The 26959-nt window shown below is 43.3% G+C and overlaps 1 protein-coding gene across 5 annotated transcripts in view; it reads left to right on the top strand.

Annotated features, from left to right (window-relative positions):
• LOC105474942 (dipeptidyl peptidase like 6) overlaps window positions 1-26959 on the top strand; it is a 1161442-nt gene that overhangs the window by 738139 nt on the left and 396344 nt on the right. For all 5 annotated transcript variants that reach the window (XM_011729883.3, XM_011729885.3, XM_011729882.2 and 2 more), the window contains exon 3: window positions 3016-3114. In XM_011729883.3, coding sequence (XP_011728185.1) covers window positions 3016-3114 — 99 coding nt within the window. The remainder of the gene's footprint in view (window positions 1-3015; window positions 3115-26959) is intronic.

Raw genomic sequence — 26959 nt, 5'->3', positions numbered from 1 at the left:
CATCTTCCTGCCCTATGATCCTTCCTAGCTTGAATGTTGTTCTCTCTCCTTTATCTTGGCTAGTAGCCTCTTTCCTTCAGCAAGTTCTCCTGGAATCCCTCCCACTTTCTTATTTAATAGTCTGCTTCCATATTAGCAGGACATGCCCTGTTCCTCTCGGTACCATCCCTGCTGTGTTCTGGTCATTCATTCCACTTTGGCTCCCTGCTCTGTGAGCTTGTATAAGGCCTTTCTCTTCTTCAGGGCTCAGCGTGGTTTGTGGAATGTGGCAGTCACCTGTGCCTGTCATTATCTCAGATGATTTTGGGAATGAATCAAACCATAAACCAATGAATTAGATATCAGTTGAATGTGCAAATGAGCCTTCTAGGTCCAGAGAGGCCAGCAGTGAGTCTCTTAAGGAGACAGAGCTAATTAAGGACAGAGTCATGTCCTGGCTTGAATGGAGCACTTTTAATAGCATATAACATAATGCCTCCACCACATACTTTCCCTATATAGAAGTCTTAGGTGTTTTAAAAATATCTTTAAAAAACAAATAAAATTACAGTTTTAAAAATAAAATACATGTATAAAAAGAAAGATTTTCAGAAAGTGAATACATTGCCTTTTCATCTTTTATTTCCAAAGTCTGTTTAAATGGCAGTCTTACATGTTTTTTCTTACGAGACACATAGATACCTTAAGTTGTGTGGCTAGAATCATTCTTGAATAGTGAAGTTTAATCAGATAAAATGTAAATTTTATCATGATTATTTATTTTCTGACTATGTATTTAAGAATGTCTCAGAAAGTTTTAGATTTCTTAAGATCACAGTGTAACTTTATTAGATCAATGTCTAGTAATTTTTAAAATTCTCATTTATTGTCGTGTATATGGAAGTGCGTCATGTTTGAAGCCCTGTGCCTTTTCGTGGGGCTGCTTCATCCACACCTAGAAAGCTCCTAGAGCGAAGAAAGAACTTGGTTTGGTTTAATGTGCTATGTTCAGCACCCAGGATAGCTCCATATACAGTCAAGTCTCACAATAAGGCCACCTTGAGTCGCAGCATTCTGTAATTTTCAAAAGACTGCTAACCACAGTAACCCTATTTGATATTCAAGAGATCAATCAATGCACAAAGGAATATATGACTTTTCTGACAACTTCAATAATTTGCCAACATCCAGACCCAAAAGGAAGAAAGCAAAAGTGACATAATAACACCTCTGCAATGTACTAGGGTCCTAGAAGCTTTGAATATTTTATTTAGAGATTATTTATTCCTATATGTTTATGTAATCCTAACAAAATTTCTTTCTGTTTTTCTAACCTGCCAGAGAGTTCAAAACAGAAAATTAAAAGAGGCAAATGGGGGCAACCTGCTCGGGTCCCCTTCCACACTGTGGAAGCTTTATTCTTTCATTCTTTGCAATAAATCTTGCTGCTGCTCAAAAAAAAAAAAAAAAAAAAGGCAAATGGTTCTGTCAAGGTCAAGAACAACAGTCAAAAAAGTGTAACAGCCAGAAATTGAAAAAGAAACAGACATACCCACCAGACATTGAAATACAAAAGCACACAGATCTAGAGCCACTGAATGTGGAATGCACCCAGACCCTGAATGTGCAATGCACACAGACATAATGCACCTCGATTAGCATCAAGATCACCCCACATAGCAGCACAACAAGAAACTGTTGAAATGAGAACTGGAAGTCTTTGAAAAAAAATGTGCAATGGTATTTAGCATCTTCTATTTAAGAGGGCAGGGAAGTAAATAAGCATCCCAGGCAGATAATACCCATCAGATATGGTCAAGTTAATATACAGAGGAGTTTCTTATTAGTATCACAGAAGTGAAGGTGGTGGAATGGCCTGGCCTGTAGGCTCACAGGTCAGGCAAGCTGACAGCCCTGTGTCATTTCAAAGTCAGTAAGTGGATTTTTGTGCCTCTAATGGAGAGAGCCTCTTCTGAGGAGGAGCAAAAACTCTAGAAGCTTTGACCCCTGGAAATATAGGATAAAAGCTCTCAGATTTTTAAAGTCTCACCCACTGGTGCCATTAACTAAACATCTCCTCCTGGGATGAATATTAGCTGAGTGTGTTCACAGGCTTATCCCAAGTGCTTACTCCTAAGCCTTGTAACTGAGATGTGGCAAGTCAGAATCTGGTAGTTTGTGTAAAGATAATTGGGGTTTTGGCCGGGCGCGGTGGCTCAAGCCTGTAATCCCAGCACTTTGGGAGGCCGAGACGGGGGGATCACGAGGTCAGGAGTTCGAGACCATCCTGGCTAACATGGTGAAACCCCGTCTCTACTAAAAAATACAAAAAACTAGCCGGGCGAGGTGGTGGGCGCCTGTAGTCCCGGCTACTCGGGAGGCTGAGGCAGGAGAATGGCGTAAAAACCCGGGAGGCGGAGCTTGCAGTGAGCTGAGATCCGGCCACTGCACTCCACCCTGGGCGACATAGCGAGACTCTGTCTCAAAAAAAAAAAAAAAAAAAAAAGATAATTGGGGTTTTATCCTGTCTGAACAAGAACTAACCCACAATCCAGAGACAGCCAGGGACAAGTGATGCTTGTGGAGAATGAAGACCTAAGGAATATTTTCTGTGTCTTTGAATTCCCAGCAGCCAAAATGTTGCACTAAATGAATGTTTCATGAATGATCAATTACATCATATGACTGAGATCCATTCTGGATATCCGTGCCTTCCTCTCAACTATTCCCACCCTATTGTTCATAAACCAATCTTGAAAGAATTATTTACCTCTCTACTAAGAAATATGATCACTTACATGCTGCAGGTGTGGGTGAGGAGGCACGATGCTATTCTACTGAACTGTGATCTCCTTAGCATAGATTTTGATAGTTTAATTAAAAACAGAATGTGAGACTGGCTTTTATCCTCATTCACTGATGGACATGATGTGTGTTCCCATCCATACTGTTTATGAAAGGCAATCAATGTTTATGGCCCTCGCATTTTACTAATTATGAAACAAGTTTAACTCTTTCTTTTTTTTTTTTTTCTAGCGGAAGATAACAGTCTGTCTCAAAAGAAGAAAGTCACTGTGGAAGATCTCTTCAGTGAAGACTTCAAAATTCATGACCCTGAGGCTAAGTGGATAAGTGGTAAGTCCAGGTCCTTCATGCACGGGACATCGCTTCCCCACGCCTCACCCCCACTTTCAATAGGTTGGGTCTAGTAATTTGCCTCTCAGATTTCCCCCTTTGGCCACAAAAGGGGATCTACAGAGCTTTTGCTGTGATCACCGTCAGATTATCATTCTATGAAAGTGTGTATCTGGTGAAATCAGGTTTTTGTAATGGTGTTGCCTCCCAAGCATCCGCACAGCCTTCACTCAATGAGAAATGGGTCTGCTGAAGACGTGTCCTCCGTGTACCACCTCCCAGAGACACCATTTCCCTGGGGGAGCTGTGGGGTGTTGCTCAGCAACAGAAACAGTGCAGGGCACGGTGAGCTTTCCTTCCTTCTCCACACTCTTCATTCCCTTTTGTTCTCTTGCCCTCTTTCCGTTAGGCAGAAGGACCAACAGCGGCTCACGGTGTTCTTGTAGAATAGCTTCCAAATGAACCATGGAGTGCCGTGCGCAGATGCAGATTCATTTATTTTCCCTGTTGAACTTTAATTTGGATTAAATCTACTTTCCTTGTGTGGGGGATTTTTTTAAAAAAAAACAACAGAACAAAATACAGATGGGGGCAGAAGGCATATGTTCATAATGCCTGTGTTGGTTCAGAACATAATCTATTTCTTCTAATTGCATCTGAAATAATTCAAGTGCATTCATGGAAGATGCACCCATCCCTCCGCAGGCCAAGTTGACAGCATCTCCCTGTTGTCTGCATTGCTGTTGCTTACATTTAGTCTTTGCTTCAGTGGAATACACTTGAAGGTTTATCCTCAGGTCAGAGAACCTTTATAGTGATCAAAGTCTAGTTCAGATCCTTGCTTTTATAATAAACGAGGTCCAGAGAGATCAAGTGACTTTTCTGAGGTCACAGAGCTGATGAGTGCAAGCTGTGGCTAACAGCCTGTCCCCTGACTTCCAATTCAGTGCTCTGCCCACCGTCCTGTTTTGCTGAGCGATCAAGTGTCGTCGTATTTTTTTTTTCTGTCAAACTGCTTCTGAAATGCCTTTTCATGCTTCACAAACTCTCAGAAATCAATTAACAATGACTCTTGGCTATTAGTCTCCTGCTTAGGGCAACCACTTCTCTTTTGTCCTCTACTGTTGCTAATCTAAGGGTCAGATTTCTAAAATGAATTCCTTCTGAGATCCACCTACTTTTTTCATTTTTAAGAAATGAAAAAAGTAGGTGGATCTCAGAAGGAATTCATTTTAGAAAAATGGGGAGAAATGAGAGCAGTATATCATGAATACCAAGGGCACACAGAAATTAAAAAAAAAAAAAAAGCACAGAGGCCTTTTTGTTTGGCGGAGGAATTGATTTTGCGTTTTGTTTTCGGCTGACCTGGTGTCTGCTGTATGCTTGTGTTCACCCGCTGCATCAGCAAAGGCAAGCACTTGTGGCATGCTGCAGGTAGACCTTTGGAGAAAAACATGACTACTCTCCGTGAGGAGCTCAAAGCTGTGTTGGAGACAAATCTGAGCAGCCAATGGGAATCTTAACACACCAGATGCAGAGAGGAGGATCTGAAGTTCTTTCTTCTCAAAGGACATCCCAGCAACAGTGCACAAACTCAGTCTTAAAGCGATGGCTAGGAGCTTGTTAGAGAAGGCTGAGAATAGAGCCCTGGAAGAATGTTGGGTCTAGAATGTTAGTCTTGCTAAACCCTGGTTGGGGGAACCAAAACCGAGCTGAGAAACAATGCCCAGCAGTTACGAAAACAAAACAAAACACTTAGACTTGTGGTATTTTAAAAAAAATGAGTGAGGTAGGGCACAGTGGCTCACACTTTGGGACGCCGAGGCAGGCAGATCGCTTGAGCCCAGGACTTTGAGACCAGCCTGAGAAACATGTTGAAACCTCACCTCTATACAAAATTAGTCAGCCATGGTGGTATGCACCTGTGGTCCCAGCTACTCGGGAGGCTGGGGTGAGAGGAGGCTTGAGCCTGGACCTCCCAGGCTGCAGTTAACTGTCATCATGCCACTGCACTCCAACTTCGGTGACAGAGCGAGGCCCTGTCAAAAAAAAATAAAATAAAAGAGTGAACTCTTTGGTATTTGTCAAAAACCAATTATAAAGGCTCCGTTAATCATGGCAGAGTTACTTCCTTCACTTTAAGCTATTATGTCTTTAGGGAGCAGGTTTGTCCGCACAACTGTTTCTCAGTGGTGTACATGGGAATCACGCCACCCACCACCAGCACCAGCACCACCACCAGCACCAGCACCAGCACCAGCACCAGCACCAGCACCAGCACCAGCGCCACAGGCCCCTCTTTCTGCTGCTTCTCTGCTTCTCCTTCTCCTTCTCGTGGAGACGCAGAATCCAGGGATGAATCAAGAGGCCAGAAACGAGAGACACCAAACCTGAGCTCTAAGGTTCAGAGTAGGTTGGAGGAGGGCCTGGGAAGACGCCATGAGATGCTGAAATAAAGTGTATTCACACCTATAAAATACATATTTTTATTAGAAAACCCGTGGCATCAGACTTGGCCTAAAGCAGCATTCCACGTGCCAAAAAAAAAAAAAAAAAGATATGCAGAGATGTGGAGACACCAGAACACAGATGTTTCTGGAGGAATCTATGCCAGTTTATGGTATGAGGAGTTTGATTTTTAGGAGCAAATGAATGGAGCCTGCTCAGAGATGCACTGGCTTTCTGGCCAGAGGAGACCAGCCAGATTTTCTTTATATCCGCAAAGCTGGGAGTTAATACGTGCAATTGAGAAGCGGCTATGTGCCCAGCGGAAAATGCCCAGCCTGTCTGTCTCAGCAGGTCACGTCTGTTCATAAAGACCACCTGTGGTTCTAAATGGACCTGCTTTGGTGTTGAGGAGAATTCTTAGGATGATTCTCCGTCTGTAAATGCACACACTGAGGGTGAAGTTTTGCCCTGAAGTAACCAGGTGGTCGGGTCCCCAAAGACAGGTTTCGTTTGGAGTGTTTTGGAATTTAATAATTCCATTCACACATGACTCTCAGCTTCCCCTTACCTTTTTTTTTTTTTTTTTTGACTTGTTCCTCTTCCTAATCATTCTCTCTCCCCGCTCCCTAAAGAGGCAATAGCTTGAAGTGAATGAAGTAACTTTGCAATGATGAACTGAGTCTTTATAATTGGTTTTTGACAAATACTATAGAGTTGGCCCATTTCCTAATACCACCAGTCTAAGTGTTAAGATCTGAGAAAAGATTACTACAAATCCGTAGGATTATCTCATGTTGTAGAGCTGGGATGAGCCTTAGAAATGATGAGAACATTCATTCATTCAGTAAGAGTTTTGTGAGTGCCCACAGTGTAGCAAATTGCTGGGCCCAAAAGGGGTGAGTGATTTGTCCATGGAACTGTTTCTTAGTGATAGACAAAGGAATTATTACCCACCACCACCGTCTATCACCACTACCACCATCACAGCCTCCTCCTCCTCCTTCACATCACCATCATATCATAACATCATCATCAAGATCGTATCATCATCATTATCTTCTGGATGTTTACTGTGTCTTAAGCTCTAGGCTAAATGCTTTATATATAAAATATATATTATAATATATAGTATATATTATATATATATATTATATATATAATATAATATATATATAATATAATATATATATAATATAATATAATATATATAATATAAACTATATATTATAGTATATAATATATATTATATATTAATTATATATAATATATAATATCGCTATATAATATATATTTTATATAATACATTATATAACATCTGAGATATGTAATATATATTCTATATATATATAGAGAGAGAGACAATTATCACAACTACACTGATTCCCATTTTACAGATAAAGAAACTGAGTCTCAGGGTATTGAAATAACTTGATCAATATCACAAAGTTAGTTACATAGCAAAATTCTGATTTGAACCTAGGTCTGTCTGGTTTTTATAAACTATGCTGTACTGGATAAAATTCAGGTCTCCTGCCAATTTCTTTTGCAACCTTAGTAGTTACATTGTGTATTTTAACCAAAATTATAGGTTCTGACTGGTTCAGAATTATTGCCCTCCCTTTGAAGTCTCTATTCTAGCTTCCTTATTCCCATAGTGCCCATGTCGAAGTTACAAAATACCCAAGAGATAAAGAACAATGGTGTAATTCTCTACAGAGGAAGACACTTGATTTATTTTTATTTTTATTTTTTTTTAGTACACATTAACCACTGAAGTTAACAAATGTACCTTGGGTTTAATGTTGGAGTTAGCAATCTGGAACTAATATACTTTATTTATCAGGAGGAAATGTGTTGGGTTAGAATTGAATTTCCCTTCCCTCAGTTTTATACTGTATGCTTAATTTTTTAAATCTACCTTGTCTGAAAATGCTTGGTACAACAGCCTCACATTCTCTAATATCCTGAAGCCCTTGTAGACTTCCCTACTTGTTTGTTACAACTACTGGGGCAAGCCAAATGCGGTGTGTAAAGCCATGAAAAGGCCCACTCTGGGCCAGGTGTGGTGGTTCATGCCTGTAGTCCCAGCACTTTGGGAGGCCAAGGTGGGTGGATCATTTGAGGTAAGGAGTTCGAGACCAGCCTAGCCAACACGGTGAAACCCTGTCTCTACTAAAAATACAAAAATTAACCGGGCGTGGTGGTGGGTGCCTGTAGTCTCAGTTACTCGGGAGGCTGAGGCAGGAGAATCGCTCAAACCTGGGAGGTGGCGGTTGCGGTGAGCCAAGATCGTGCCACTGCACTCCAGCCTGGGCAACAGAGCAAGACTCTGTCTCAAAAAAAAAAAAAAAAAGAGAGAAAGAAAAGGCTCCCTCTGGGCTCCCTCTCAAAGAGGCGCATACTCCCGGAAGTGGTCACAGCATGCCTCTCCAAGTATTTGCTCCATTGAGTAAATTCTTATACCTGTTATAACAACCACATTGCACTTCTCAAGCTTTAGGCTCTCCTTTGTGCCATTCTGCGACTCCACACTAGGGGCTGTGATGAGGTATTTTGGTTACTCTTTGTTTACATGGACCAACCATCCTGGGCTCTCCTGGCCCATTCCCTCTTTCCTATTCCTAGATGATGATAATTGCAAATCCCACCTTCTCTGCCCAACCCTGCAAACTCCCTCCCCATCCTCCTTCCCAGCTGGAACTGCCAGAAGAGAGCTTAGGAACACTCCCACTGTCACCTCAACTGGCGTCAACACTGCCGCTGGCTCTTCACGCACCACCCCCAGCCCGCCCCTGCCCGGCCCCCGCAGGTGACCTGTCCGCTGTCTGCACTCAATCTAAGGGAAGCACAGATGCACTCGCTTCACTTACCTGGGGAATCATTACAGCAGGTCCCTCCTTTCTTCCCTAAATTTTTGTCCTGTATTGGCTGATTCCCATCGTGAACCAAACGTCCTCTTCTTTCTCTCACCTTAACGCAAACACCTTATCTCGACTCCACACGCCCTGCCAGGCCCAGCCTGGCTTCCCTGCTCCCCTTTGCAGCTTGAAGCAGTCTTTTATCTATAACATCTCCAGTTACTCTTTTCCCACTCTCCCTAAACCCACTCTTGTTAGACACACTCTCCAAAACTCCTCTTGTCAAGGTCAGGGATGACCTCCAGGTTGCTAAATGCAACGGGCATTTCTCAGACCGTCTGATTTTACCTGTCAGCAGCACTGGACACAATTGATTCCTCCTCTGCCCTGGATACACGTTTTTCTTTCTTGTCACCTCATGGGTATCTCCTTTGCAGGAGCCTTGGCCGGTTCTCCCTCTTCTCCCTGACGTTTAATATTGCTGCAAGACTCAGTACTCGTTCCTCTCCTTTTCATGGCTGCACGCCCTACCTCAGTGTCTCCCTCCAGTCTTACGGTTTTAAATATCCTCCATTTGCTGATGATTCCTAAACATATGTCATCAGACTAACCTTCTCCCAAATCTCTCAGATGTCTGAGAGACATTTCAATTTTAACCTTAATCTCTCCAGGTCCCAATCCTTGATTTCCCCCCAAAACCAAAAATACAAAAGAAAAAAAAATCCACCTTATCCACAGCCTTTCTGATGTCAGTTGATGGAAAAATTTGTAGAACAAGCTAAGAACCTTCAAGTCATCTTTTATTCTACTTTTTCTCTAACATTCCACATCTGATCCATCATGAAATCCTGCCAGCTCTGCCTTCAGAAAATGCGTGCCCATCCTAGCCTCCACGTGATGTTTGGGTGCATGAATACCATGGCAGACTTGGCATCGGTCCACTCGGAGGCTCGGAGGGCTGGACACAAGCCCAGCAGCAGCAGGACAGGACCAAGGCTCTGCTCTGGCACCTCGGGTAGTTGCTCAGGTGCAAGGAGAAGGGGTTGCTTGAGTGACTGGGGTGGAATTTTAATGTTTCTAACTTTAAAAGTCTGAATTCCTCAAGTTTCTCATCCTCATTTTGTACTCCCCAAGGGGAAATAATTCACCCCTATAATGTTAGGTATTGTCTATATGATGATGAGTTTCGATTCTCTAGCTCAAATGCTCTTCCGAGCTCTACACTTGGAGAGAGAGAGAGAGGGGTATGTGTGTGTGTGCGCGCGTGTGCACGTGCATGTCAGTCACTGGCTAATGTCCATGTCCACTGCAGGGTCTTACATTCACCTCAAGTCTTCATGCCCAGCACCACATCATCCTCCCCCAGCCTCTTCACAGACCCCCTGCTGCCCACTGTGCCCACTGAGCACAGCCCTGGCCCCCCCCAGACCCTCCACGTCTTGGACTCTTCGTGATCTGTTTACTTCTCCTGACTCATCATTGGCCGTCTCCCCAGTTTTCTCTTAAACTTTGCCTACATGAACTTCTTTGAATTGCTTCAAAAGTCCATCTTCTTTCCCCCCAGAGTGGCTCTTACATAGGCTGTTCCTCCTGCCCAGCACACTCCCTCTCCTCTCCGCGTCCACTTGTCATCACTCCTAGTCACCACCCTACGTGTTATCTTGTTCATTTAGGTTGCTCCCTAATTCTCGCTCTGCCCCACATCGACTCTTCTAGTTTTGTGTCTCCTACATCCTGCACTGACCCTTTTGTTACATACGTTAAGTATAATTATTTATGAATGTAAACTCTGCAAGGATGGGACTCGCATCTCTCTATTTCCTGCTGTATCCCCAGCACCAGCAAAGCCCCCAATCTGTGGCCATCCACGAAGACTTCTTGGGCATTTGCTCATTTGATACTTAGGCAGCCTAGGTTTATATATATTTATTTATTTATTTGAGATGGAGTCTCGGAGATACGGAGGTGTCTGAGGAAGTGTGGTCAGGGAGGCAGGAGGAGAACTTCTACCACACCACATCAAAGGCGTGGCAGGAGAAAATGCTCTAGGCGAGTTAGTGTGCTGCCGATTTTGTCACCGCAGATGTAAATGAAAAACCACCCTACAGTGGTCACACACCTCTTCCTGGCTCACAGCCCCAGGGACATGTTTTTGTAAACAATAATAGTGATCATTTGAGTCATATTTAATCATTTGAGTTGTATTTCTTTCTGTTCAAAGGTAAACTGAGGCACAATACAATTTTTTTTTTTAAAGAATTTATTTGAGCACACAGTGACTCATGAATTGGGCAGCTCCAAAACAGAAGTGGTTCTGGGGTTCCACCAAGGGAACAAGGAGGAAAGATTTTATAGAACAAACACAGAAGCAAAGGAAAGCAACTATTTGATTGGTTACAGTTACGGAGTGGCCTTATTTGGTGAGTCCTGTTGGAAAGTTCTTAGTTACATAAGTTAGTTGGGAGCTTCTAACTGGTTAGTCTTTAAGTTTCACTTCTCTTTAATACAGGCATTTATGAGAAAAAGCTCAGGTCAAGTTTTGTTTTGTTTTGTTTTGTTTTCGAGACGGAATTTAGCTCTGTTGCCCAGGCTGGATTGTAGTGGCACAATCTCAGCTCACTGCAACCTCTGCCTCCCAGGCTCAAGCAATTCTCCTGCCTCAGCCTCCCAAGCAGCTGGAATTACAGGCATACACCACCACAGCCTGCCAATTTTTGTATTTTTAGTAGAGACGAGGTTTCACCATATTGCCCAGGCTGGTCTTGGACTCCTGACCTCATGATCTGCCTGATCCGTCCACCTCAGCCTCCCAAAGTGCTGGGATTACAGACATGAGCCACTATGCCTGGCCCAGGTTAAGTGTTATTTATGTTTGCAAATCACACAAGGTCAAGGTCACACTTACGAGGCCAACTGGCTTTGTCTCTTTGAGGAATTTTCAGGCGTTTTAACTTACTTTTAACACTCCTAACCACACTAATTTATGTGGCAAGTACCTTCTTACTGACACTGTTTCAGATGCTAGTGGGGAAAGGTGGATTCCAGAAGCAGGGTGAAAGACGCTTACATGTGGACAGCTTTCTACCCTCTCTTCATCGCATGTGTGACCAACAGAAAGTGTCTCCTCTGGCTTAACAGAATTCGTCACTCTGCTCAGGTAGCTGATGCCACTGCACCTGGTGAGCCACCTAACTCACCAAACATATTTGCTTTTACAGATCTGCCTTTTATGAAGGCAGCCCAGGCTAACCCTTGGAAATGGTTTGATAAGCCTCATGCCCTGTGCTCTGAGCAAACCAAAGCCTCCTACCTCCTTCAAGCGGTCTCCTCTCCTCCCGTCTCCTCCCAGTATCTCTAGGATGCAGGCAGGCCTGGAGCTGATTGACAGAAGCTGCTCGCTGGGCCTGGTTAGCTTGTCTGCTAGCTCCAGGCAGAGCTTGGCCTCACAGCCCATGCGGCTCCTGCCTCCTCCCTCCTCCCTGCAGCCTGTTCAACTTTAGTCTGAATATGGTGATAGACCATGTGGCTGGCACCAGAATCTCTCCGCTGTCTGTGTTTGTTTACGCTCATTTTCATTAATCCAGCCACTTGTTAGCAGAGAGCCCTCTGTGTCTCTAGGATGCGGTGCTAGAGAGACTGTAAAATTGAAGAAAATTGCTTCCTTTGAATGGAGGAAAATATCAGCTGGCTGGTTGATACTGGAAAAGTATATGTTTTAGAAGATAAAATTGGAGTTAGTGCACAGGGCTCAAAGCAACTTGATTTCCATATGTGCTTTATCCTCTTCTCTTTTGTTATGCTGAAAAACCAGATGGATTTTTTTTTTTTTTTTATAAAGCTTATGGGGTTAGGTAGAGGGAGAATTCAAGTTTAAAATGGTTTGGGTATTTCCACTGCTTTTCGGAGGCCACATTTTTCAATCAAAACCACTAAGCCTTAGAATTGCAGAGAGTAATAAAGTCCACTCGAGGTCATTTGGTGCAGCAGCCTGTATCCCGTGGCCAGCAGGGAATTCAGGGAAGTACCCACGAAGGACAGGCTTCATAAGAGGGACAGTGTTCTCCCATGGCTCTGAGAGTGTCTGGAGAGCATAACAGTGATCATTTGAAGTCATGACATAAAATACACATTGAGGCACATCATTGTGCCTTAATGGAGTCCTTAAGAAATAAACAAAATGTAATTACGGTTTACATTGGTGTAAACCACCAGTTTATTTTTTCTCTCTTTTGTTGTCATGCTCAAGGTCGCACCTTTCCTTAAGAGAAGAGAGCCTCCACTGTCTGGCATTAGGAGTCCAACCATGTCTCTGACTATTTTTGTGCAGTGAAATCTGTCTGTGCCGTCACTCCCATTTCTTCTGCCGAACACAGTTTCAACAGCATCCTGTCTGCGTGGCTGGGCTCATCCTTAATGCATCTTCCCATTTCTGGTCTCTGAGCTAAGACAATTATTTGCTTAAACTTCTGCAAAAGTTTCCTATTGGAGTTCTCTATAGTACCTACAGGAAGAACTCAAAAGACAGTATCATTTAGTGCCAGTGGCAGCGGAAGCAATAATTGCAACAGTAACTGAAAGGATAACAGTAGCTGTATGAAATAGCTCAGTTACTTCGTTTCAGTCTTCACTGAAACCCATACAGCCAGGAATTTGTACCTTTACTTTAGAAATAAGAAAACTATGAGTCAAAGACATTAAATCACTTTTTCAAAGTTACCAAGATGGCTTTAGAGAATCCAGGGTGTTCCTGCCTCAGTGTGCCTTGCCTCCCCGGTCTCCTCACCACCCCTACTCATGGCCTCTATTTTTTTTTTTTTTTTTTTTTTTGAGATGGAGTCTCACTCTATCGCCCAGGCTAGAGTATGGTGGCACAATCTCAGCTCACTGCAACCTCTGCCTCCCAGATTGAAGCGATTCTTCTGCTTCAGCTTCCTGAGTATCTGGGACTACAGGTGTGTGCCACCATGCCTGGTTAATTTTTGTATTTTTAGAAGAGACAGGGTTTCACCATGTTGGTCAGGCTGGTCTCAAACTCCTGACCTCGTGATCTGCCTACCTCAACCACCCAAAGTGCTGGGATTACAGGCATGAGCTACCATGCCTGACTACTCATGGCCTCTATTACCACATTCCTGGCCATATCAGGTTCTTTGGCAGCTTTGTGACTTTATTGCTGTCCTCTTTTTCTGCAAATACCTTTGCTCATCACTTCTCTGCTTCAGAAATTCTCATTAATCCTCATGGCTTGACCCAAAATACATTCTCTCTGACTTTTCCAAATTAGAATTAGTTGTTCACTCCACGATGTTGCAATAGAACTTTACAGAACTTCAGTCAGAGCATCAGCTTGTGAACCAGCTAGGGTTGGACCACCTTGGGGATGCAGCCCACTTGGCAGAGGCTGGATGCACTTCCTCAGTCTGAAAGCAGCAAGAGGTGTCTTGGGCCAGGGAAGCTGATTTCTTCCACACCACGCTGGTCCCTTCCAGAGGTGCTGTAGGTCCTCTGGGGGGACTCTAGTTCCTAAATGATGGATGGTGCTGGGCCCTGCTGCTGATGCTGCTTAATTCATAATTTGGGGACTCAAGTCTCTGCAGGCTCCACTGGGCCAACATGCTTCCCGCAGAGACACATGTTCAGACTCTTCTAATTACTTTCCCTTGGCCAATGTTGCATCTCTGGGAAATTGAAATACAACTTCCATCTTTGTTGACTGCAGTTTAGACCCTGGCCAAGACTGAAATCGCATTTCAACTTTGTTTATTTATGTGCAGTACACGGAGGGACAGACTCTTCTTTCTTAGTTTTTGCTTTTTTGATTTAGAGAAATAAATATTTGATTTTGTGTGTATATACATGTATGCACATTTTTTTTTCTCTTAGGAGATCTCCCGTGAGATTTTCATGGTTTTTTCCTACTCCATTAAGTAGACAGATATTCTCCAGGTCATTATATGGTTGTTTCCAGGGCTCCAAGGATCTTCAAGAAATAATCCTGAGGACCCCACCGTACTCAGCCCCTCCATCCTCCTACCTAGTAGAGCAGATGGCAGGACACGCCGTGAAGCAGGCCTTGTGGCCAGCCTGGTCTTTCTTCAAGGCCAGATCAAAGCCTGCGGCAGACGGTTTTCCGCCTGGCAACATAGCTCCGCCCCAGCAGCCCACAGACCAGGACGCACGAGTTTGTTTTATTTCACTTCCGTTCCAATTAAAAGAGTCTGAGAGCTCAGGTGAATCCTAATGCACTGTAGCTGTTTGGCCCAAGGGTGAGATTCTACCGCATCTTCCTTCCAGAGTGAAGCGCATTCGGAAGACCCGTTAATTAGAGGCTATTCATCCTTCAACATGATGATCCTCACATGAGCACTGACACCACCATTTATTGTCTCAGCTAAATTACTTCACAGAGTCCTTAACCATGGCAACCTGCTAGGGCCTAATTAATTATCATTGACATCTTTTCAAACGTCGATCACCTGCTTAATTAATCAAAAGGACTCACTTGATCTCTGCGGTAACTGAGCACCGTCCCCTGTGACTCATCAATCTTTAGCCCACAGCATGTCTCACTTCACATTCAGGTGACTGTTTGTACCTCTGGCTCCTGACAGCAAACATCTTGGGGGCCACAGGTGTGTTGTAGTAATTATCATAGTTCCCTCATAGTTCCCTCATATCATAGTTCCCACAGTGTCTGGGGTGCGAAAAAGTCTCAATAAATATTAACTGATTGAATGAATCATTCAGCAAATGGGCAAATTGAGTCTCCACAGAAGAGGACTCTGGGAACTGAATTTCTGGTTGATTGAGGGCTGGCCAGGTTCTTTATCGTAACGCTTCCATTTTAAGAAAGTAGACACACCTAGGCCGGGCGCAGTGGCTCACACCTGTAATCCCAGCACTTTGGGAGGCCGAGGTGGGCGGATCATGAGGTCAGAAGATCGAGACCATCCTGACTAACACGGTGAAACCCCATCTCTACTAAAAATACAAAAAAAAAGTTAGCTGGGCGTGGTGGCAGGTGCCTGTAAGTCCCAGCTACTCAGGAGACAGTGAGCCAAGATTGTGTCACTGCACTCCAGCCTGGGAGGTAGAGCGATCTGTCTCAAAAAAAAAAAAAAAAGTAGACACACCTTTGTAATGAGAAATGCACGTCTGATTCTATTTTCTTGCTTTAACTGGGACTCTCTAACAGATGAAAGAGATAGCTCCTACTACTACTCATACTAGATGTGTTCTCCATCATAAGTTTGATACTTGCCACTTACTGATCACGTGCAGAATGTGCCAGACGAGATGCTAAGTTCTTAATCACTTACAACTCTCCTATGAAAGACAGGTGATGCCATCATCTCTACACAGCCCACATATTTACAAATCTTCCAACTGGATGGGGTCATCCAGAAACACAGGCATGAAGCTATGTCCTATGGAAGGTACGGTGGCCTTTTAAATATTTGGGGTGTGATATCATCCTGGTCTCTTTTCCACCTAAACCCCTGTCCCTCCTCCATCCTCCATCCTGTGCATCACTGGGACCCCATGACATGTTTATCTCTCAGCTCTACTTTGCTACTAGTACTGCATGTTCCCTGTTTTCCAAAATACACTAACACAAACATGCTTCATAACAGACATTTACAAAAAGTGACAGGATGACAAAGCAGAACGTGGGCGCCACAGAAGATGAAGCAACATCGATATGAACAGCACGGCTTGCTCTTCTTAAAGCCCCTAGACATCCTTGCTTCAGAGAACCTTTCCTTGACTGCCCCTTTTTCTCTTGTTTATGGGGTCTTCCAACAACTGCATGGTTGCGCTGCGGTTGCTTCTATCACGGAATTTTCCGTAGCCCCCATTGCCCTAAACTGTTGCCAATAAGGACATAGTTAAGGTTCAGGGATATAGAAGTGAATCAGAGTTCTCTTCGAACTTAGTGTGAATCTGATGTTCACGTTTACAATGCGTTAGGGGCCCTTTTGTGCAGGGCTGACACCTGTATCCTATGCTCCCTTCACAAGCTGAGTACTTGCAGGAGGCTGTTCTGAGATCGGTGTAGACCTTTCTCGTATCCGGCGGTTTGCAGTTGAAATGGAATTCGTGCTTTTTGGTGTCTTTGCTCATATCTCTTTAGTGTAAAAGTGGTAGAAATGTATAGAAATAGATATAGCATCTGGATTTTGTGATGCTGAGCAGGTTCTGGGCTTTTAAACCCAAATTTCCAAAATAAGTGCCAACCTCGCCTCTGATGCTTCTGCCCAACGCTCCCTGGAACCCAGCCTAGACGGTCTCTTGGGTCAGGATCTTCTGTTCTCTCTCAAGGCCCTTTGTTCATTCCCCCTCTTTTCTGAATATTTTGGGCTTCTATGAAATGTCCTCCCTCCAGAAAAAAACAGGTGATAGCTCTCAGATTCCAGCAATTTATGAAGCGGATTAATCTAGTGTGCTGGTCAGGCCTCTCTCCTATGCTTCTGCCTCAGGTACCTTTCTCAAGGATAAACAAAAATCCAAATGTAGGAATTTCCCCTAACCAAAGATGCATTTCTGGAATTTCTACCCTTTCCCAGGCAAGGAACCAACACGCGCATTAATTTTCTTAGCTTCTCCCAGATCACATTCTTACACAGGACTACCAAAAGGAGGGAAAGATAGAATAAACCTCCGAAGTTAAAAGTAGCAGAATATTTCTTATTTACACCAGTGTTACAGATTGGGGGCCCTAGAGTCAGCAAAGTTAAGTCACTTGCCTTAGGCCATGCAGCTAATAGGTGACAGAGCTAGTCTTTACTCTGGAAATGCTTCTGAGGATTCTAAAAACATGCCCAAAGTTCAGGGGAAAGTTATGTTCACGAAATACAAGGGCACCAATTACATCTTCATGGGGTTGAACTTGAATCTACAATGGGAATCTGGAAGTATCTGTGAAGGTTGAGACAACACCCCCAGGTGTCTCTTCCACCTGCTCCCTCTTGCCCTCTCAAGATCAGCCCAGCTCATTAGTGGAGCCCGTGGCCACATCCAAAGCACACAGCCCACCTTGCTGCAGTCTTTTGCAAGCCAGGCATCCTGAAGGTCACAGCAGAAGTGCTGAGGGGTAAAGGATGAGTTTGTCAGCAGCCCCCCGTGGCTTCCTGGGGCTCTGAAGGGCAGCCAGATGGAGTGCGAGCTTTGCTTTTCCCACCAGATGTTATTTACTTATTTTTGCTGTTGATTTATTTTTCTGTTAGCTTCTCACTCCCATCTCACACACCTCTGGGCACCAAGTACTTTAATGTAGTTTGTGATCCGCAAAGACAAATACCTAAGAAAAGTCTGAAAATAAAATAATGTTGCTAGGGAATTATTTGGGAGATTTAGAAGTGTTGTGTGCTGTATCTAACGTGTTGCCGGTGATTCCCATACGTCCGTGCTAGCTGCTTGGGAATTGCCGAGTTCTGTGTCAGGAATTTTAATGGGCAAACTTATTCAGACCCTGCCCCTCCGCTGCTTAGTTCTCACCGGTGATAACACAGTTTACAGAGTGACAACCGGAGACCAGGAATGAAGCTTTATAAGTCACTCTAATTATTTGATATCACTTGTAAATTGCCTAAGGAAGGAGATCCCTGTCTGACTATACTGTAGGTGCCTATCTGCAACACACCAGTGAACACGCACGTGCAATGTACAAGGGAGAGAATGCATGTGCGATGGTCAGCGGCTGAGAATGCCCGCCTCTGGCTGACATTGGAGGGGTGCATGGCAACAAAATGTCATCCCAATCTCTCATGGGATGTTATCTTTTCCAACTTTCTTCTCAACGGCTTCTGACATTAAAATAGGTTTTTACTGAATATAAAGTACTTATGTTCCTCATTAAAACCCAGATTGTTGGGTTTTAAAAACTTAATGTTGGATTAAGATCTCCTAATAATCAAGGTTAAACAAACAAATAAGGGGGTTGGAAATAAAAATTAGAGAGTGCCAATTTACCAGCTGATGGGCATTAGCAACAATGGCCCTGTTAGCGCTCCCCGAGATTCTTCATGAAGCTCACAAAATCCTTCCTCCCTGATTGCTCAGGTCCCAGAGATAAGCCTAGAAGAAATTATTAAATGTCTAAGAAAAGACACATATTCAAGGCTAAAAAAGATGTTTCTATTTCACTTTGAGGTTCAAGTAAACCCGTCCCCCTTTTTCTCTTCCCATCATCTTCCTTTGCCACTGGAGCCTAGAATTCTTTCAGAGTCCTTTCCTCCTCTCTCTTTTGAATCAGCCCTGGAGAGAGCTTAAAAGAAGAACAAAAGCTCCACCTTATCCCATCCCCATCCACCTGTCTTACGTACTTGAAGAACAGGAGAAGATAAATAAGATGGGCCAGCACGGTCATTTTCTAATTTTTATGGAGGGACTCGAATTTGAAACCGACACCACTGACTGTGATCATGCCCCAAGCATATGAAGGATTTTCCTTTGGGCTCCAGGCAGATTTTGACAAGTTCCTCTTCTCTGCCTGCCACGACCTTTAGAAACCATCCACTAATGTGTCTTTTCATGACTTCCCTTCCAGCGTTAAGTTCCAGGAACTGAACCTCTTTAAGTGATTTCTGTCCAAACTCAGTAGCTCAAGGATCCCATCATGTTACCAAAAAAGACTAAGATCTCCATGGTTCTGGCTGCATCCGACAACGTAAACAGGTAAAGCAGCATCCGTGGAGCATCTTTTATTCACTTTATAAATATGATAAAGGGGCTGCTAGGTGCCTAAAGCTCTGATTGGTTAGATGACTTGGGATCACAGAGGCAAACAAAACAAGGTTTGTACCTTGTATATAGAACATAAAGTATATTTTAAATCTTAAAAGGCATCACTTTATTTTTATTTGCTTGATTTTGCTGGGGGCTGAATCTGTAACAGCTCATATAGCACCCAGGAAATATTAGTTAAGTGAATGCATAAAGACGCAAACCACGTGGTTCCAGAAAGGATTTTGGGCAACTCAGTGCAAATATCAGGTAGCAATATCCCAAATCCCAACAACTACAACAAAAAGAAAATAGGAGAAAAGATGAGATTTGTGCCCACAGTGCATGTTGATTTAATAGGAATTTCAAAAGAAAAAAGGACATCCGTGGCCAGGAATATATCCAAAGCCTGCTTTCCCCTTCTCTTCTCACCTCTGCTGGTTTCTGGAGCTCACACTCGTTCCCCTTGTCCTTCCTTCCTTCCACCCATTCCCTATTCTGGCGTGATACTGCACCAGGTGTTATACGTACATTAGCTCATTTGATGTTCACAACTATTCCTGGTGGCTGGTGGTGTCTCCATGTTACATATGAGGAAACTGAAGCTTAGAAAAGCCAATGTGGATCACAAGTCTCATGGCTCGTATCATAGGAGTGCAGATATGACTTGAGGCTTGTCTGTCTCCAAAAGCCTTTGATGTGGACCCTACACCATGCTTCAAGGAGATGGTTCTCTAATCCGGGATGAAGCTCTTGTTCTTCTCGTTTTCCCTTTTCCTCAGCATATGAGGATTTGTTCTGAAGATCAGCAGTAAAATCTTACTTAAGGGTTGAGGCTTATTTTAAACTAGTCCAGAACTAAGATGTGACCCAAATAGAAAACAGTCAGGAAAAATCCATGAAGCTCCCACATCCATCTTCTGAAACATGGCTCAGTGACCCCAGTGTGCAGGTTAAACTTGAGATTCCTTTAGAAGATCGTGCTTCTTATATAACTAGGACTAATGAAAGCAGCCTGGAAATGAGTCACAGTTTGATATGGGACCCATCAAAGATGTCATTCGGCCTGAGGATAATGACCCCCTAAGACTGCTACAGGAGCCATGTTTGAGCTAGAGCCAGATCTTCTTGAAGTTTATGCTTCAATAACTTCTTTCAGCCCCCTCGGTGCTTTTGGGTCAAGCCTGACTTTAGTAAATGAATTATACGTTGGATAAGGGTCATTTTGGAAGTGAACCAAATGATGATAGGAAAGTAATTCTCTGCCCATACTTATAGTATCATCTCTAAGCACAGACCTGCAACTTTCCATGGTTCAGTGAGACTGAGACCCTGGGTAGGTGCACCCATCACAGGCCTCACAGGGAGACTTTATTTAAATTGACACAAAGAATCGAGGATTGGTGGCCCATTGTTTTATTTGAAGATGTAGACAGCAAAACTAAAATATTTGGATTTCTTTTGTTCCAAAAAAGATTTATCTTTATGTTTTGAATGCCTAAAGAGATAACATAGTTATTGTATGACGATGGTCATCTGACATAAATGAAAATACCATTTAATGATATGAATCTTATTCATTCTAAGAAATTAAAATGCCTGTAATCATTCATTTATGCTGTTGCCGTGTTATTTGGCTTTTGTGAACTGTGTAAGAAGTTCTGATTTTTTAAAGAATTCAAGGGCAGGAGTCTGTTTCTGGAATTCCGTATCGGCCACACTGTGGTTGCGAAACCTTTATATATGGATGCAAGCAGGGGGTTTTGTTTGCATTTGGTTTGGTTTATGCATGGGCAAAATGTGTCACAGATCTGCAGAAACTATCCAATTTTATAGATCCTTTCAAATGTGGAGTTGCCAGACTTCTCCTAGGAATTGTAGCATGTAAGATAAGCCAGATAAGCCAAGAAGTAAGAGGACCATCTGATAGTTCCTATATTACTTAGATGGAAAGTGTAAGGCTCAAGGAAACTAGAAATTTTTGTGTATGTTGGTTCTTATTTATTAAAAGATATATTGATGGGTATTATGGCTTATACCTGTAATCCCAGTCCTTTGGGAGGCCGAAGCAGAAACATCGCTTAAACTCAGGAGTTTGAGACCAGCCCGGGCAATAGAGTGAGACATCATTTCTACAAAAAAATTGTAAAAATTAGCCAAGCCTGATGGTGGACACATGTAGTCCCAGCTACTCAGGAGGCTGAGGCGGGAGGATCACTTGAGCCTGTGAGGCACAGGCTGTGGTGAACTGAGATCACACCACTGCACTTCATCCTAAGCAACAGAGAAGGACCCTGTCTCAAAAAACATATATGTATGTGTGTGTGTGTGTGTGTGTGTGTGTGTAAAAATATATATATATATCACTTGTAAACCTCAGTAGCTTAATATTACTAACAAACTTACAGTGACATATTATACAAATGATCTCGGCACCCTAGAACTTAAAATCTAGGATGAATATGTTTTTATAATTTTTTTCTTTCTATATTTCAGATAAAACTCAGATACCTAAATTTCATGATAGCTTTCTCCCTAGGAAATTATATTCTCTTCTTATTGCAAGCACCACATTATTGATTTCCCTGATACCTCATTACCAAGACTTTTCTGCGAGAGAAAAGACACTGAATACTTTATCCAAGTTTCACGTCAGGCCCAGTGATCCCCAACCCACTGTCTTCCCATCACTTTGCCTCCTCTAAGTCAATCAAATTCATTCAGTTAATAATTGAAAAAATGGTATAAAAATAAATCAGGCAGATATAGACCTTGTCTTCAGGTACTTGCAGATTAAGGGGGGGGATTCAGGTAAATGGTTAAAGACATAATGAAGCATGAGTGCTTTCCCGAGATACAGACAGAGGAGGGAGAATACAAAGAAATGGCAGCATCTAGCTTTGGGAGCTGAGAGAGAGTCCCGTGGAGGTGACGTTTGAACCAAAACAACATTTGCACGTAACTAGGACATTGCCAAGTAGAGGCGACTGGTATGAGAAGGGAGCAGGGAATTTCTCTGAATATTGGAGGTGAAAAGGGTTAGGAGAAAAGTGGTATATCCAGAAACTGATCAGAATACGGGTTTGGCTTCAGCCTGCAACATTTGGCATCTGGTAGGAAACAGGGCCGTGTGTGTGGAGAGAGGACCGACCTTCAGGGCATTTCTGCAGGCCCCTCTCTAGCAGCTGGGGCCATGGTGGGCTCTTAGTGGTGAGAGCTTTTTATTTCTTAGAGGATGAGGTTGGAGTATAGACAGTGGACTAGGAAAAAGACACGTATATATGTTTGGTTTTGGGGGGTTTGTTGTGGGGTTTTGTGTTGTGTTTTTTGAGACAGAGTCTCGCTCAGTCACCCAGGCTAAAGTGCAGTGGCTCACTGCAACCTCCGCTTCCCGAGTTCAAATGATTCTCGTGCCTCAGCCTCCTGAGTAGCTGGGACTACAGGCGTGCGCCACCACACCCGGCTAATTTTTGTATTTTTAGTAGAGACTGGATTTCACCATGTTGGCCAGGCTGGTCTCGAACTCCTGACCTCAAGTGATCCATCTGCCTTGGCCTTCCAAAGTGCTGGGATTACAGGCATCAGCCACTGTGACTGGACTGTGTATATATTTTAATGAATCACTTTCTACATAAAAAGTTATTTGCAGGAAGCAATAGGGGGAGATAAGAATGACTTAGACAAGTCTCCTTCTTTTAATAAGCTTGGAGTCCAACAACAAGTGGGTGAGTCACAAACACCAACAGCTGTGTGTGTACCCAAATGCAGGAAGGGACACAGGAGGAAAAAGGCACCCTAAACATTTGGCACAGCAGTGCATTGAGCCAGGGACCGTCAGAGCTGAGTACTGTGGGCCTCTGGTAATGACCATTAAACAAATACCTGCCAGGAAAAAACCTCTCCTCCACCGGAATTCAACAATAGGCAATACCCCATCCAGCCTACCTAGTTGTAATAGACAATTTAGTAGGCAAAATCTTAAATTTTCATAAAAAGGAATCTCTTAAGAGTTAGAGATTTCACACATATTGTGTATCTTAATTTTGAATGAGATGCTTATGATATGTTTCTAAGATCTTTTTTTCCTCTCTGGAATAAATACTAGTGAACTTAATTTATTTCAAGAAGAATACTGATGCACCTCTTAAACATACGACATACACTCCATAGTCTCAGAATCTGAGACTGCAAATCTCCTGTCTAAAAGGAATGAATTAATTTTTGAAAAGCGGAGTGTAGATATTATGACATGAAAGCTCTAAGAATTCACGTAATATAATTAACTTGACCCAAAGGGGAGCTATGTGAGTCCAGAGACTTAACGATTGTTTTTACTGTGTGAGAATATTCCATTACCAAGTGTCATATATTTATCCCATAATTTTCAGCATGTTTTACTGGGGGTTTTCTCCTCAATGGCAAATGCTCCCTGAGCACAATGAATGGCATGCGCCTGTGGCTAGACCCTGTAGCAAAGTCACGCTCCTTTGAACCCACAGTGTGCTGGGGCCTTTGACTCTCTGGAAGAGGTTTTGTGAAGGGGCCTCTTCAACAGAAAGGGGAGGGAGTCCATTTGGATCTGCCCCATCGTTACCATCCAGCCTGTTGTGGAACAAAGGAGAACCGACCTAACGCCTGTGCTTGGAACAACTTGGAAACGTGTGCTGGGAAACAGGATCGAGGCCTTCCTTAGTGTCACTCCATAATGGGGAAGTGTGCACGTGACACCTGCTTCTTTAGATGACTGATGTGGCTCAACCTTCCATGATTACAGCTAAAGAATTTTGGATATGCTTTTATCGTTTAAACAAAAGATTTCCTCCCATCTTTAAGGAGGTTACATTCTGACTTGTCCATTCACTCATGCAGCATTGTGTTGAGGACCTACTATGTGACAGGGACTAGTTTGGCCACTGGGTTAAAAAGGTAAAGAAAGCAAACTCCCTCCCTCCCCCCATGAACCATTGTAGGTTAAAATAGCCCAGTGGTATTTTTCAGAGCTCAAAGCCAGACAGAACTGGACGTAACCTTCACAAACTTGGAGTTCCACCTCGCGTTCGACAGACTAAAAAACTAAAATCACTCAAGTAACCTGCCCAATTAAAATCTCTTCTAGTTTGTACTCTATCTTCAACCTGGAGTTGAGACTGAGGGACAGGGAGGAAGGTGAGAAGAAGGGAGTGCTGGTTCATTCTCAAAAAAAGAACTAGGCTGGGCATGGTGGCTCACGCCTGTAATACCAGCACTTTGGGAGTCCTAGGTGGGTGGATCACTTGAGGTCAGAGGTTGAAACCAGCTTGGACAACATGGTGAAACACCATCTCTACTAAAAATACAAAAATTAGCCTGTAATCCCAGCTACTCAGGAGGCTGAGGCAGGAGAATCACTTGAACTGGGGAGGTGGAGGTTGCAGTGAGCCAAGACTGCACCACTGCACTCCAGCCGTGGCGAGAGAGTGAGACTCCGTCTCCAAAAAGAAAAGAAAGAAAAAAGAGCTAGAATAAATTAGGTCATCATTTGCCATAGGATATTCACAATACTATCAAATGAAAAAATTTGAAAATAGCATAAATATGTGCCCACTTTTAAAAATTGGCATGCATTTCCCGCATATGCTTAGGAGAAAAAGCCTGGGAGAGAATAAAACAAAGTCATCCATATTTATCTTCTGGGATCAGGTATGCTTTTTTCCTTTCATATCACTTATCTCCTTATAACATCCCTGACAACTGGGCTCACCTGTTTTGTCTTTATGCCAGAAACCAGTCCACTCTACCAGGCCACACGAGATCTTTCCTGTTCAGCAGGATGATGGAGGACAATGCATTGTGTCTCTATCATGGCAACCAGAAAAAGGAGAAGATATTCTGTCGTCAGGGAAGGGGTGAAACGGAGCACGGGAGAGAATAATCTCAGAGGCAGTTGCCTGCATCATAGGTAGTTACAGAAAAACATCCGAACTGACATGGTGCCTACATGAGATTGCCACAGTTGATACAGCTCAGAATACAGCCTTTTGAAAAGTCTAAGATTAGAAGGAGTTGAGAATGCAAAAGAAAAAAAAGGAGAGTGAGTTACTTGGACTGAGCAAGGTGGAAAGTAATAAAATCCCAAATAAGTGGCTTAACCAAATACACAATTAATTTTCCTCACATGTAAGCAATCAGAGATAGACCATCTTTTTTGTTATTTATTATTTTATTTTATTTTTTGAGATGGAGTCTCGCTCTGTCACCTAGGCTGGAGTGCAGTGGCATGATCTTGGGTTACTGCAACCTCCGCCTCCCAGGTTCAAGTGATTCTCTGCCTCAGCTTCCTGAGTAGCTGGGACCCCAGGCACATGCCACCACACCTGACTAATTTTTGTATTTTTAGTAGAGATGGGGTTTCACCATGTTGGCGAGGCTGGTCTCGAACTCCTGACCTCAGGTGATCCACCCGCCTCGGCCTCCCAAAGTGCTGAGATTACAGGCGTGAGCCACCACACCCAGTCAGATAGACCATCTATTATGGCTAGTGTCACTGTCCTCAAATATCAAGGACCCAGGCTTCTCCTAGAGTAGCATGTTCCAACCTCAGCACTATTGACATTTGGACCAGATGATTCTTTGTTGCAGCAGCTGCCCTGTGCACTGTAGGATACACTGTAGGGTACATGCCTGCCCTCTGCCCACTCAATGCCGGCAGCACCCACCGCCCATGTGGTAAAAACCAAAAAGTCTCCAGACATTCCCAAATGTCCCCTGAGAGGGTAAAATCAGCCCTCGTTGAGAAACTACTATTCTAGATCCCTGCTCTGCCATCAGTTACATGTGACTTTTATCTTTAGATTCACAAAAGAAAAGTAGGCAGGTGAGTTTGTTGGCGGTCACAGCTCTACAGAAGCCTTGTGGTTGCTTTCAGCTCACATCTATCTCATCACCCTGAGCTTGGCCATGTGACTAACCCTTTGTTACTTGCACAGAAGTCAGGGAGGAGAATATTTTTATCTGGACATATTGAATCCCTAGCCAACATTAGGGTTCTGAGGAGGACAGAATGGGTTTGGGGCAGGTGACCGATAGGCTCTACAAGAAGACGTTAGAGAAGAAAGGAGTAAAACAGATATTTCAATGACCTCAATGATAAGGCATTTCATGGATACAAAAAGAGGGCCCCCTGTGGTGCAAAGTGTGGCCGTTCCAGCACTGCCCCGCTGCCTTCTAGGAGCACAGAGTGTCTGTGAGCACTGCAGCAGCCCATTCCCAAAGAAACTGGGCTCCTATTCACATTCCATGAGGCAAGTCTTAGACCGTAGGTGTGCAGGCAGAGTCATTCCAAGTTGCATGTCACTGCAGTGTGAGGCCAACAATAAGTCTTGAGATGGAGCAGCGTTAATTGGCCATTGCTTAAGGGTCTCTTCATTTTCTCATCTCACAGGTTTTAAATTTTTTTAAATGTTTTATAGGTCCTTTAAGATACCACACCTTTTCATTTATTTTAGTATATTTTGGTAAAAAAAATTCAACGATGTTTAAAATTAGGGAATAATAAAACAATTCCCTACGTAACCTCACCCTTAGCTTGAAGAAGTAACAAGTTATAGTGAATCTCTGTTTCCTGTATATCCCCACCACCCACCAACTTCCCGCCAGATCCCATACACTATATCATTCCATCCACAGATATTTCAGTATGTTTGTGGGGGTCCTCAAGACAACCACGTTTCATGAGTCACTGGGAGGACTCACAAGAGTCAGCATTTAGACACAGTTACAGCTGTGAGTTATTATCATGAAAGGATACAGAACAAAATTATCAAAAGGAAAAGGCA

Source organism: Macaca nemestrina, chromosome 4 (genome assembly GCF_043159975.1).
Source record: "Macaca nemestrina isolate mMacNem1 chromosome 4, mMacNem.hap1, whole genome shotgun sequence".
Taxonomy (NCBI): Eukaryota; Metazoa; Chordata; class Mammalia; order Primates; family Cercopithecidae; genus Macaca; species Macaca nemestrina.
This window is presented reverse-complemented; position numbering and strand designations above follow the sequence as displayed.